The 15,772-nt window shown below is 32.8% G+C and overlaps 1 protein-coding gene across 2 annotated transcripts in view; it reads left to right on the top strand.

Moving 5' to 3' along the window:
- Nucleotides 1-15,772, top strand: part of LOC127718210 (alpha-1,6-mannosyl-glycoprotein 4-beta-N-acetylglucosaminyltransferase-like) — a 100,987-nt gene that overhangs the window by 28,740 nt on the left and 56,475 nt on the right. Inside the window, exon 5 of one of the 2 annotated variants that reach the window (XM_052224183.1) lies at nucleotides 1,002-2,797. The exons of the other annotated variant lie outside the window; for it this stretch is intronic. Within the exon in view, the coding sequence (XP_052080143.1) occupies nucleotides 1,002-2,158 (1,157 nt within the window). The 3' untranslated portion in view covers nucleotides 2,159-2,797. Of the gene's footprint in view, nucleotides 1-1,001; nucleotides 2,798-15,772 lie in introns of those variants that run through there. 2 annotated transcript variants of the gene reach the window in all.

Here is a 15,772-nt window from a genome sequence, read left to right as displayed (position 1 = left end):
GTTATGTCTCACTGCAGACTAATAAATTAAAAACATAAAAACCGGACTCAGAGATGCGGTCTAACACAAAGCAAGGTTCATATTGATATCATATACTTTCGACTAGATATGCATGAAATATTTGACTCTGCGCGTTCATCGTCATTTTCCCTTTTGACGAAACCTTTATCGCCTTTTCCTGTACGCAACTATCAAAGTATGAGACATATCATCAAATTGTTTCTTGTCATGCTTAACAAGACGGGTGCACGTGATTGAGTAGAAACTGTTCAGCGAAGACTTGTTTTATTTTCCTTATTTTTCCGTTTAGCCTAAAGGAGGAAAATTGAAAGGCATTCAATATCAAAACAATAATTTATAAAATTGGTGCGTCCGAAGCGCTTTCATTGATTTTTCTTAACCAGGAACGTTCAAATTCATTAATTTGAAAGCCAATGATGTGTAGATACTTGAATATTTCAGTATCTATACATGCTATATGACCAATAGAAACCGAAAAAGAAAAGCCAAATCCACGAGAGGCCAACTTTGCTTTAGGGAGCAGAACCCTTAGTTCCTTAATATTTTCTTAATTTATCATCGACGAATTTAACACATGTATGTTATATATCATGTAAGTGCCGAAACGTTGACTACTAAACTGACGATAAACTAACATACTGTAAACCAACTAGTTTTGGAGAGCGATTTATATTCGCGACTTTCGCGAATAGAAAAATAACGCAAATATAAATCGTCGCGAATATGTAAAATTTGGATCTTTCCTTATTTAATTCGAAAATCACGAAACTAAATTGCCGCGAAAAGAACAAGAAAGGGCTTACCGCGAAATAAAGTATCCGCGACAATAAGTTAGTTTACAGTTATAGTCGTCTACCAATAGAGATATTAACCTTGTGCTAGAAAATTGTAAAAAAACAAAATACAATTTGTGCGTCAGAAGTGCTTTGAAATGTCTGTAAAGAATGTAGAAAAATGTACGTCCTGTTTATCTTTTGTAGGATATTTGACTATAGGTCTGGTGACAGCAAAGCGACCAAACAACACCGTTTATCTGTATGATACGTTGAGCTCTCTCATAACAAATGCCAATAGTCATGAATTGTTAGATATCTATATCATCATTTTACTGTCTGATTTTGATCAAGAATGGAGAAAAAATATATCTTCTACAATTCAAATTAAATATCCTCTGGAAGTACGAACTGGTACCATCCGTATAATTGGGAGCTTTGATTGGATGTATCCGAAATTAGAAAATCTCACTCATCATTATATAGGTCATTCGGAATCAAAGGTGAAATGGAAATCCAAGCAGAACATAGACTTTGTTCTTTTGTGGCTATATGTGTTCAAAATGCAGCTTTCAAAGTATTATTTACATCTAGAGGATGATGTTACTACTGTCGAAGGCTACATTAAAGTTATGAGAAATTTCATCAATGACCAGAAAAATAGATGGACGTGTTTAGAGTTCTCAGAGCTTGGGATGATAGCAAAATTATATCGTACACACGACTTGGAGGCACTGGCCAAAATGGTAGCTTTATTTTACGAAGAACAGCCTGCAGATGTTACTTTTTTAAACTTTAATCCTCAAATGCTTCAGTTCAGTCGTATCATAAGAAAACCAACTCTTTTTCAGCATATAGGGAGAACTTCGTCACTACACGGTAAAATAATGTTAGCGGAAGACCGATTCTTTATGGGAAATTTTCGAAAGAAATTAAAAGGAGATAATCCACCTGCAAAACTTTTGACAAATTTAAAAGTCCATTCAGGATATTCACCTGGCGATGCTTACAATGCCGGGTTTGGTTATTTTTGGTCCGAATCTAGTCCGAAGAAAAACGATTATTTTAGAGTTATATTTATCAAACCTCAAGCTATTCAAAGAATCGTTGTAAAATCCGGGATAGATAGATTTCCGAAAGACAAATTTTACAACGCAGTATTAGAAATTAGTTCCGAGGTGAATAAAACAAACGACTGCATAAACTATAAGGTAATAGGAACATTTGTGAATGGAACAGTTGACGTTCGGAACGTTACTGATCTATCAAATGAAATAAAAACACACTGCATTCAAATAAAGGTTTTAAGACCGCAACACTTTTGGGTAATAATTCAAGAAATATCAGTTTTTCTCTGGCGTTAGACAATTTCAAAGAAACTTTGATTTCTGAACTTTCATCATAATAAAATAAGCTTCCCTTTAAACGTTAAGCTTTGATCATGTACACAAATGTTTTATTGTTTTATACGATGTTTTGTTTTCATTACCGTGTAACGCAATAAGAAGCTGCGGTGAATTTAATGAAGAGGGATTTCATCATTTGGCTATTGTTATTGAATTTAATAAATCTAGGTAATCACGATTATAAAACAAATTATTAGGGATACAAAAGAGGTAGATCGTGTACTATGGGCAATTGTTTTGCTTCCCATAATGCAATAGGAAAGTTTGTGAACTTTCGTCATACAAAACATTTCATTAAATTCCTATATTGTGTTTATGAACATTATAGTCTCTAAATTATTTCTTTTAAATCTTTCACAATCGCGTAATGGAATAAATTGCAGTAATGCATAAGACGAACAATGATTTTATGAAAACATCTTGGATAGGATAAAGCTAGTTTAGGCTAGTTCTCTCCCTTGCAACATACGGGTATCTGAGACACCCTTGTTGTTTTACGTCTGTCAGAGCCAAACAGATAAAGGACAGGGAACCAGTCTAAAAGCTTGTTCTAGTCAGATGCTACTGATAGCTATCTATAATCACATGACAAAATCATAAAGAAAAAGGATGAACATAGGGTAAATTGTTCCAGCAAAAAAAAAAAAAAAAAAACATGAGGGAGAACCGTTTTTACGAGAATTTGTTTTACCCATGACATAGTTTTGAGTTCTTACTTTTGTTATCCCAAAGGATGACTGGGGAATAGAAATATGTTCACTACAGGTCTTTTTCCGACCGGCAGTAATACCCTTGCTAAAGTGGGTCGTCCGTTTAGCTGTGTGGGATGTACAAGTACGCAGCCACGTCCGGTCAGAATGGGAATGTGAAATCCGATGCCTTGTGTAGAGAGAGTGCCACGCTCTCTGCACGTTAAGAAATCTTACAACAACTCTTTGAGGGTCCGTAGTTGGCCTATTGCAAGGCAAAATTTCTGCCCCTATCCAATATACCCTCATTTTTCTAGTGGCAGTCAAAATTTCCCCGACCTTCAACCCGGACGGCCTCTATTACGGGAACTACCTATTATATTTATTTCTCATCCTGAACATGCATGAAATATTTACCACTGGACGTTAAGCAACCAACAATCAATCATATATAATCAAACTCAGCATAGATACCAGGATTAGAATTGTATACGCCAAACGCACGTTTCATCTGCAAAAAACTCATCAGTGACGCTCGAATAAAAAAGATAAAAAGGCCAAATAAAGTACGAAGTTGAAAAGCATTGAGGACCCAAAATTCCTAAAAGTTGTAAATCGTGAAAAATATGGAATTATTCTTTTATCGTATGACATATACATGTTTCGGATATATTTAAATGGTTGGTGAACAATTGTGATATATGAAATACTGATTAGTCTCTCTGTCAATCTGAACGATTCTAAAATAGAGAATAGCAAATGAAAATTACTAAAAGAGTTTAGAAAGCGGTTGTTGCCAAAAGGGACTTTCATTTGAAGCACTCCGAATTGGGTTATTTAATTTAGTACATGTATAATGAAAAATGCAGACACTTTGATAATTCTTATTTTATTTTTAAAAAAGACAGACGATATATATGCAGCAATTAAATCATAAAAAAAGACAGACAATACCATACCAAAAAAGTCAGTAGAAAAAAGTACACAAAACCCCACTCAGAAAACTAAAGATTAAGAAACACGAACCCATCAAAAACCGAGGGCGAAATCAGGTGTTAAAGAAAAATAAAAAGTCACTGACCACTGTGGGAACCCGTCGTGATGATCATGATTGGTTAACATTATTGATAACTCGTTTAAAAACATAAACAGGGCACGAAAGCAGACAGACAGACGGACACACAATTTGCTCACGACCTATTGCTACTGTTGAGGCATGAAATTAAACACCGCAAGCATTTTATTTGTCGAAACAATCTTAAAAGTTATGCTATGATCTTATTGATATGTAATGAAATTATACTAATTGTCTAGTTTGGTTCAATGAAATGTGTTTTTTTAAAGTTACTTCCTAATTCACTCTTCCAACCAAAAAAATGTACTTAATTAAAAATAAAAAAAAAATAAATGAACTATAAAAACAGAAACACAGTCTTACTGTCAAACAAGTCATCTGCCGTCGATACACGACACATGCGCACAAAGGTCTTTATACTCATTGTGGTTTTTAAACTGGTTTATTTTGTTATTATAATAACTATTTCTCAGATAAAATTCCTTCGCAAAAATTACATAAATAAATTTAGCTTTACGGTCCAAATACTTCAATCATACCCAATTAGTTTAATTTATCATGGGCGTATCTACATAAATGCAGATGAACCAATGCTTAGTCTTTTTTGGTTTTGGAAGAAAATATTTGTGTTTTCTAAAAGAAGTTTACTTTTTTTTTTTTAAGTTTGGGACTTAATGGGTCTTATATAGCTTCCTAAATTACTGACACATTATTTGTTGCTTATTTTTGTTGTTGAAATGACGCATATTAAACAGAATTAGAAAGGGTGCACATAAAGCTTTAAATTGACAGAAATACATATACATGAACATATAAATTAAAAACTAATGTTCAAAATTCAACTATCGTCAGGAAGAGGAGAAGTGAGATCCGAACGGTAATACATAAACTATATTTATTGATCAATTTGTAATTATTGCAATGATAGTACACACGGTATATCTGACAAAACTATAAGGCACAATCACTAGTATAGTTTTTTTTATACTGTATGTAAAAGAATAAGATTTATTTACACAATCAGCTTATTCGTGTAATGCAATTGGATCACGCATCTGTACGCTCTTACTAATAAAATATTGAAAAATCGAAGGTGACGGGATTGACAGTGGGCAAGTTTGAAATCGCACAAATAACTGCATAAAGACAACTGGAAGAAGTTCCTACCTGACATGAAAGTATAAAATATGAAAAACGTGCATTATGGTTAGTGAGAACATTGAAGAGTTATCACAGGCCAACTTAAATCACCTCTAGTGATAAATTTAGAATATCGTTGCAAAAAATAAATGTGTCGACAGAATGCAGAAGAAATGCAGAAAATCTTTGAAGCATGAAGATCATGATCATGAATTATAAAATTCATAAGTAACACTTTTCCACATCATGAAAATGCTATAGGCGTTTCGATAACTATTCTATCCATATAACAACTGTCGTCATTACAGACTTAACCCAAATATTAATACTTTGAAATTGGTACGCTGACACTAAACCTACTTGACTGCAAGCAATAATTCCTTGTGTGCCTTAACACATGAAACATCCAAACAGTCTCATTAATTAATGAAACATTTGACCGCTGGTCATTTAAAAGCTACCCATTAATTTCAATCTTAAAACTACAAATAACGATGTCAAGGATATGCTAAATTAACGTTAACCAATTTTGATAAACTGGTTGCAATGAATTACCGTTATTTCCCAGTGAAATAAAAACCGATATTTTCACATGTGAAATAAATCTGATAAATGTACTCCTCTGGCGTCATATAAAAAGAGGTGTTGTCAAGGCGTACGTTTCATAAAAAAATTGAGAATGCGTCGAATTCTACTTTATTTCAACTAAAAAGTCCATGGTCTATGTTATAAAAAGAATAACTAACTTAAGAATTAAAATATCAAAAAATATTCAACTTGTGACCAGTCAACATCGAAAAATAACTCATGCGCTACGCGCATTCTGGAATTAATGTGTTGTTCTGTCACTTGTTGAATATTTTTTCTATATTTCAATTCTTGGATTAGGTATTCTATAAATGATTTTTGGGTTGTTCGCTCAATTTTGTCAATATAACGGAACTATAAACAACTGTCATGCAAGAGGGAGGTGTAGTTAGCTATAAAACTATGTTTGACCAAACCATTTTCTTTGGAAAATGCCTGTACCAAGTCAAGCATGTGACAGTTGTTTTTCCATTCGTTCCGTTGGTTGATATAGTTGAGCGTTTTATTTTGTCAGGTGTTATGGACTTCCCCGTTTTTTATTTACCTTTGAGTTTGTAGTGTTTTTTTTAAATACTTTTGTTACACTACCAATAAACAGTCGAATAAATGTGTAAAAAAAAAAAAAACATTGTAATATTACTTTTTATTATACAAACTAGTTTAACTTAAGGACAACCTTTATGCTTCAGAAAACTTCACTTCTGCCAGAAAAGGATTTGCTTTTGATGCCAATATATTACTTAAATATATATTCGAGCAATATGCATGGCACACTATTGAATGTTTAGGGAATTTGTTTCTTTTGTAGCATATAAATCACTGTGGTTTGTCATAATGTAAATTCACTGTGTCTAAACTACCCCGGCAAAAAATGTTTGGACTCGATGGTATCTAATATCCGGCACGGTGACGGAACATTAATAGACAGATAAAAGGTAGGTTTCTGATTATTTATTTGTTATTTTTATGATATCGAAGAATATATATACATATTTAACTATTTTCTATTGTGAGATGTAATATTTTCTACAACCGTTCTAGATTAACGGAGAAATAAGTAAAAATGCACGTCAAAATGACGAATTGAATGAACCTTGCCTCGAATTTGTTTAATATCTCGTTAAATTGTTCACATTATACTGAAAGAAAAGTACGGAAAGAAAGATATTGACATGGAGATTGCAAAACTAGCCACTTTGAGCACCTCAATACTTGTATGTCTGTGTATGGAACGAAAGAAATGCGTCATGTCAAAATGGAAGGAGCCGGTTTTGTCAATGTTGTTTACTACACAATCAACCAGTTTTGTCTATGTATATGACCCGGTTTTGTTTTGTTTTGAAACCACAAATTTATGAAAAGCAACGTTAACACGGTCCTAAACATTGTCCATCGAAAGAAATTCAACATATATGTTATTGTAAAACAACTTCACTTGCGTTTTTTCAACAAAAATAAATACTACATATTATTTATACAAGAGTGTAAGCACTGACATGTAGCGACTGCTTGAAGGGAAAATAGTACTATTACATTTTTCCCAGCATTAGGTTGGCCTTTTGTGTACACAAGGCAGGTGAAGGATGTCAACGTAGGAGCGCTGTGATTGGATGTAAGGGTACAATATATTTTTTTATTAATCTATGAATAACTGCAGTGTGTATATTTACAATATAAATTTTGAAACCCATTGAAATATTTTCTAGAGAATTATTCGAAAAGACTTCCAAAATTTCATAAATTTGGTGTAAAATGACGGTGGGCATGGATAACATAAACAACCTCCGTTGGAAGTTGGTCATGAAACTATTTGGCTTCAATTTTTAAAACAGAATGATAAAGTACTAACACCACACATAACTGTTTTGTGTAGGTTTTTATTATAAAAAGTGGTAAATTTAGTATTGTCGCCTACGGCAGAATAAATAGTACCGTTTTCCCTGAATGATCGTAATTGAATCTATTTTGAAGATCTGTAAGATAATTAATTTGATTAAAGTATCACATAAACTTAACAGTGTTCATGGAACCATAAAAAAGTCAAGGTCTAACTGAAACCTGCCAGACGAACATGAACACATTACAATCATTAAAACCAACCAAAAAAATAAAAAATAAAAACTTAACATTTACCAATTAATCAAGAAAATAAGTTCAAGGTCACAGAAATAGTCATGTGGCGATATGACCTATTACTTATGGTATTAGAGATACGGACTTGTGTTTCATATTTGGTTTTCGTAAATTTGTTTGTACATTAATTAGGCCGTTAGTTTTCTCGTTTGAATTGTTTTACATTTGTGATTTCGGGGCCTTCTATAGCTGACTATGCGGTATGGGCTTTGCTCATTGTCGAAGTCCGATCGGCGACCTGTAGCTGTTAATTTCTGTGTCAATTTGTCTGTTGTGGAGAGTTGTCTCATTTGCAATCATACCGCACTTTTTTTATATTGAACACGAAATGTTAACCTTGATCATGGATATCAACCATTATCAGTGTGACATTCACAGCTATTCATTTTGTTAGGAAATCGATGAACTATGAAAATGAGGTCAAGGGCAATGGACATATGACAGATAGAAACATCGTAAGATAAAAGATCTGTGTGCGAGGTATGTTGCAGTCAGGCCTTCTAACTTCTGACATATGAAGCTTCACACAAATAGTTCAAGCCGCCACGAATTTGCATCCCTTTGTCTCGCATTTCGATGATTTTAAAATACCAATGTGAATTTTTAGAATAAACATGACAATCCTACTCACATACATCCAATTTCGCAGGTATCCCTGTTTTCTTATTTCTTATAAAATTCTTAGTTGGTACACATGTTTACGATTTAGTTATATAACATTAGTGACGAATCCAGGCGGCGTATAGGTCCGACGCCCCCATCTCACCTTTGATGGCACCAACAAAAAATTAAATGATGTTTTTTACGATTTATTTTAGCTTAAAATCGTCCAAAAAATTGTTCTCCTCGCTACGCTCGGCGGTATGTAAGTTGTTTGAATTACGCCCACTTTGAAAAATACCTAAATCCGTCCCTATATATTGTCAATGATATATTATCCAATGTCAATGTACGATAATCATAACACAATGGAGAGATACCAGAACCGTTTATTGATAGAACTATTAATAAAATAAACATTATTGCATTTTCTTGATGGCCTGAGACTATTATACAAATTTATACTTAATATTATCCTTTTCTCCCAATAAACATTCATTTTCTATGGCAATTATGCATGCATATACATTTGTCTTCTTATCATGTCTTATAATAAACACTTAGCCTTAAGAAGATTTATTTTAAACGATCATAGGAAAGATAACACCCCTTGGTAGATTGGATTACTTATAAAGATAACCATCCTGTTGTGCAGGAAAATCACATATCAAATGTGCGTGTTTCAATTTTTAAAACCGTAAACTCTAATTTCAAGTTTTATCACTTACATAGAACGTAAACCTCAATTTGCGTTATAACCTTCATTTCTATCTATTTCGCAGTTAAAGTATTTTTTTAACTGCAAAGCAAAATTATAATTATTTTTGTTCCAATAAAGTAGGAATTCAAGTGTTTACAGATTCAAATAAATTATAATAAGTTGTCCTCTGAAAGAAATCGTTTTCCAACGAGCCACCAGACTCCTTTTAAACGCCGAAGTTCAATTATGTTATGCGATAATGCATTTTTTTCTTTGACAAAACCGGGTTCTGCCTTGTGAAATCTAGGACAGAACCGGGTTGTACACATTGACAAAACCGGCTCCTTCCATTTTGACATGACCCATTTCTTTCGTTCCATACACAGAAATACAAGTATTGAGGTGCTCAAAGTGGCTAGTTCTGCAATCTCCATGTCAATATCTTTTTTTCGTACCTTTCTTTCCGTATAATGTGAATAATTTAACGAGATATTAAACAAATTCGAGGCAAGGTTCACTCAATTCGTCATTTTGGCGTGCATTTTTACTTATTTCTCCGTTAATCTAGAACGGTTGAAGAAAATATTACATCTCACAATAGAAAACAGTTATATATGTAAATATATATTCTTCGATATCATAAAAAAAACAAATAAATAAACATAAACCTACCTTTTCTCTGTCTATTAATGTTCCGTCACCGTGCCGGATATTAGATACCATCGAGTCCAAACATTTTTTGCCGGGGTAGTTTAGACACAGTGAAATTAACAACACCTAATAATATAAGACCCGCATTGTCACGAAGCAAACGATGTCCAAACATGAATGATGGTGTTTCCGCAGGTAATTAATTAAATCGCTGTTAAGGTACTGTGCCTGAGCTAGCCGCACACCCTCGAAAGAAAGGGTATATGTATACACATGCTGTTCTCAACTACCAGTCCTTCATGTGCAGTTTACCTTAACAAGCAGTTCCGGAGAGATTTAGCTTTACTTGACCTTTTAAATGGTAACACATCAGAGTAAGTCTTATTGGGTTTCGACGACGAGGAAATGAGCTACTCAGTAATCAAGATGAGTTATACATTTGAATGAATGTTGTAACGATAATCTGATTGGCAAACACATGTTATTTAAGTACAAAACGAAATAGTTTACGATATATTGTCCGCCCAAGTTACTTACTGAGTACCCCCAAAATAGAGAATAAAAGTTCAGGTATAGTTTCGAGTGAAAAATATGCGTAGTATTTTTTTGCATATCATTATCCTGTCTAGCACCAATGAGCAGAATCAATAAATTGACAATTATAACCGAAACTGAAGCATAACAAATAACCTTTACAATCCAGTAGATAATTATGATTTACGGTTCATGTAATCAGAAAACATTGCATGCCATTCTCAATTTTAGTACACATCGTTATTCTACTAAACGAAATTTAGCATCCAATCTTACATTTGTAATGGACTAAATAATCGAAGGGCATTTTAATTTTACACGACTTCTATTTAGATTAACGTATCTATTTCTACACTACTAAGTGAATTACATGTGACGCATGTACAGCTGTTAGTAAATGTCAATTAAAAATTGTAAAAGTTAAAAACCTATATATCACATCCGTACCAGTTTCAATAAAATCTAGCAATGACAAATATCATAAAACAGTTATAAATCTTATTCTACCAAAAAATTAGAAACTGATGTACCTCGTGTACTTTCCTGTTTACAATTTTGCGGCTGCATAATATAAACACCTATTAGCGTGACATAAATTATACAAACCATAAAACATAACAAAATGTGTTTCGCTCTGTATGCAATATATCTATCTTTTATTTCACCCCCCTGTGTAATCTCGCTTGTCATCATTTACAAATTAAATGCTTCTTTTTTCAGTTCTAATGACTTTTTCAAGAAGGATCCTAACTTATTTGTTTGTGAAGGCGTTGATGGATTTAGTAAACAATGAATTTTTTCTTTTTCATTTAAACTATTAAAGTTATTATTTTCAGTACATATGTGTTCAAAAAAGGCATTTCTTAGTGTTTTATTATAATCACAATAGAGTAAAAAATGTTTCTCATCCTCTAGTATTTTACATTTATGACAAAGTCGTTCCTCTCTTGGGATTTTAAAATATCTCCCCTTTTCAATTAAGAGGGAGTGTATATATATATAGACGTTGTATGTTATACGGAAATGATCTTGGAGTGCCTCGCGATTGTTGTTAGGCAATCCAAATTAATGATTTTATTGAAACATTCACATGATACATGTAATGTAATTATTCTTGTCCTTTTTTTACGTTCGGGTAGCATTAATGTAATAGTGATGAGATAACCACAAGTATGAAATAACTTCATTTAAGGAGGTACCAAACACCTAAGGGAGTTAACTCTTTAAGTCTTAGATGCATGATTTTTTTTTATTAGATGTTAGTGGCTTTGAACTAGCTGTCAGTAACTGCGAGTACTCTCAGATCTGTACTTAGTGTCTTTTTGTTGTTTGGATGTACAAGTACCCGGCCTCGTCCACTTGTATTTGTATTTTTATCCATCTGATGAGTTAAGCCTCTTTCAACTGATTTTAATAGTTCGTTCTTATGTTGTACTGTCCCAGGTTGGGATCCCGCTAACATGTTTAACCCCGCCACATTCTGTATGTATGTGCCTGTCCCAAGTCAGGAGCCTGTAATTCAGTGGTTGTCGTTTGTTTATGTGTTACATATTTGTTTTTCGTTCATTTTTTGTACATAAATTAGGCCGTTAGTTTTCTCGTTTGAATTGTTTTACATTGTCATTTCGGGGCCTTTTATAGCTGACTGTGCGGTATGGGCTTTGCTCATTGTTGAAGGCCGTACGGTGACCTATAGCTGTTAATTTCTGTGTCATTTGGTCTCTTGTGGAGAGTTGTCTCATTGGCAATCATACCACATCTTCTTTTTTTATCTTAACGTTTTAATCATATATAATATTAGTAAAGAGAAGTCAAGCTTCTCAATGATCAAAATTAGTGTTTGTCAAAATGCTTTATATCTAATGAAATTATTCCTGTAAATTGTGTTGTTCAAATTTCTTGAAATTTTATATATTTTTTCAACAGGTAAAAGTAAATATTTTGTATAAGTTTTATGAAAATTAAACGAACCAATAAAATTGAGAATGGAAATGGGGAATATGTCAAAGAGACAACAACCCGACCAAAGAGCAGCTATCAGCCGAAGGCCACCAAATGGATCTTCAACGCAGCGAGAAAATCCCGCACCCGGAGGTGGTCCTCAGCTGGCCCCTAAATAAAATTGTGTACTGGTTCAGTGAAAATGGACGTCACACTAAACTCCAAAACATATAAAGAAACTAAAATTAAATGTGTCTGGCTAAGTTTTTTTCAATATTATTCAGGCGTATAAATCGCAATAAATTTGCTTACGGTAGATTAACATATCCGTAGCTGAATTTATTTCTTGAAAAAGGAAATATATGGAATAGGCTTATAAGCAATAGTCCTGGATTACCTTCGAGTGAATTGTCAAAATAGTAATTGGTATACCGTCGGAAAATATCAGTAAAATCTAAAGTACAAAACTTGATTACAAGACATTATTTTTTTTTATGTCTGAACATTTAAGCTGACGTTATTAGGATAACAATGGTCGTTTTTGATGCCACCGCTGGTTGACTTTTTGTCCGTGGGTATAACGAGTTCAGTAGACGTAAAATGTCATTGATATGCTGATCTTCTGTATGTTCAAGGGTTGAAAACAATCTTTACCTAAACGTACGATTAAAAGATGCAAAAGAACGCATGAATAGAAAACATGTTATAATAATCATTAGTTTGAAATTCTTAACATTATTATTTGTGTGCACATAGAAAAAGACTGATCATTTCTTTTTACTTTTTATTTATTCTGAATCCCCATAGCATAACCGCAGCTATGCGTGTTATAAGAATTACAAGCTATATGAATTTTCTTTTGATAAGAATTTTTTACTGCAAGGCGTGACCGTAAATCATGAATGATAGAACCTGTGTATTGAATAGCCTTCATGTATATTCCGTTTTCTAGCCTAAAGTATTTTAAAAAAAGTTATTTCGAAAAATTTCAAGGCCATAACATTGTATCTGGTTTATACGTAGTTTAAGCACACGCTCTCTGTAACTGTTATTTTGTAAACTACACTGTGATGAATCATTCATTTTAATGTTTTTATAAATATTAGTTAATTTAGATGAAAAAAAAAACAACTGAAGATAAATCATGAATAGTGTATGATCAAATGACGTAATAAAAGTTTTCATGAGAAATAAATAAGTTATAACGTTCGTACTTGTGAATTTCCTTTTACAAAAGTACTTTGATGTATGTCTCAACTTAGGTATCCACCCACTAATCCAAACAAACGCTCTACACAAATGCAAAAGTTATTCACATTCAAAGTTATGTTATATATTGTTTATATAGGAAAGTATTTGACATATTCCTAGGCAATAGTAACAAATTCATGGCAGTATTATATTGCTACAATAACTAGACGGACTGGAATAGTTAGCAATTAGCAATTAATCGGTAATGAACTTTTCATGTTTTACTGTGATTTTGATTAGTTATCTAACAAAATCGCATGATGTAGTGCTTGCTAGCTATACAGTGTAAATTGAAACACGAAAAGGTTTTGAATATTATCGCAAGGCATGATCGAAAGAGAAAAGGTGAACACATATATTATTATACTATGTATACTGAATGACAAAATTATACACAAAATAAAGCTTGTTTCAATGACACATATCTTTCTAAATGTTAAACTCTAGGGAGCAGCTGTTAAACTTCAATAAATTTTTTTTTGTTGGAATTCATCTACCTTATAAGCACATTGACGTACAAAAATGTACCCATTGGCTTTAGAGTATAAGGTGGTTAACCCATATATTTAACAAGTATTTAACAATTATCTTAAATGGAGGAAATTCTTATTGAGCTGCATATTTTCTCGATTCTATCCTGGATTATTTATTTTAATTTTCCATATCCGTTCATATCTAGTTTGTTAGATGATAATTACAGTAGATGTATGTTTCATTATTATACGTTATTTTGATTGGCTAACAGCAATCTCGCTTCATTCTTCATTTCAAAATGAATTGCATGAATTGAAACATACATGATGACACACGTTTCCACAATAAAATGCACAGGTAAATAAAAGAAAAACTTGATAGTAATCGTGTTAATTCATGATCATAGCGAAAAAATGTAATTATATGTATTGAATGCTTCTTTTGGTAATTTCATAGGGTTGTAAAAGCGTTGACCGTGCGTACATTTTTACAAAATGTACTTCGGTCAACAATTTTACACCCCAATGAATTTACAAAAAGAAGCATTCAATTCTTAAATGAATTTTTTTAGAAATCTATGATGGTGATAGCCTGGTTCAGTTTTCTATTTTGTCACCTGCTCAAATTTTATTCTAATGAGTACGTATTTACTAGGACTATTTTGGGGAAGATTTCAACTCAGTAACACCTTGAAATCGGTTATACATTCCTTCGTTGTATATAACTTTGGGTTTCTATAAAGCCCCTGTCGCCATTCCCGACAATGTAAAGCTGTTGTTGTCGGTCAATGATGAAATACAATTTCAGAAGTAGTAATGACATGTTCTAAGAAATATGCTTTGTTCACGGCTCAGATATATATTTCTAATAATTTTAAAAACACCAAGTAATTTTGCGCTTAAACAAATTGTGCCCCTCCATGACATACCATGGGTTATTGAGCTATAACGATAAAAATGGCGTTAGTCATACTGACTTATAAAATATCTATGTTTAAATAAAGGCAACAGTAGTATACCGCTATTCGAAATTCATAAATCGATTGGGAAAAAAACAAATCCGGGTTACAAACTAAAACTGAGGGAAACACATGAAATATAAGAGGAGAACAACGACACAACAGAAACACAACACTAAAATGCAACACACACAGAAACGAACTATAATATAACAATGGCCATTTTCCTGACTTGGTACAGGACATTTTAAGAAAAAATGGTGGGTTGAACCTGGTTTTGTGGCTAGCCAAATCTCCCACTTTTATGGCAATGTTAAATATAACATTAAAATGACAATATTACATGACAGGACTACAATACAAATAAATGGGAGAACATACAGGACTGAGACACATCCACATAATAGCTATCAAAAGGTACCAGGCTTATAATTTAATACGCCAGACGTATGGATCAGACATACCGGAAATGGGATGGAAATGAATAGAATCATAAACCATATGTATTTTGAAATGTCAAAACAAAAGAAAATTTATTAATCTTTGATTGTATTTCCGAAGTATTAGTGAAGATGATATGTCCTTTCATTTGCATCAATTTTTTGCCCGCAGAAGTTTTACGTTTAAAATGAAAATTAAATATACCGCATGAATTGATGTGAATATTTACAAAAAGGGATAACACTTTCAATATGATTAAATCCAATTTCTTTCTCTGTTCTATAGAGTTTAAAATGTATACAAATCATTAACCGTATCAAATATTTGAGAAGTCATTAGCTACGCTACATCATTACGGGTATGTTTCGCATGTTGTTCGTGTTAGGGACAGTATCAC

Source organism: Mytilus californianus, unplaced genomic scaffold (genome assembly GCF_021869535.1).
Source record: "Mytilus californianus isolate M0D057914Y unplaced genomic scaffold, xbMytCali1.0.p SCAF_10, whole genome shotgun sequence".
Taxonomy (NCBI): Eukaryota; Metazoa; Mollusca; class Bivalvia; order Mytilida; family Mytilidae; genus Mytilus; species Mytilus californianus.
Note: the sequence above shows the minus strand (reverse complement) of the source record. Positions and strands in the feature narration are given on the sequence as shown.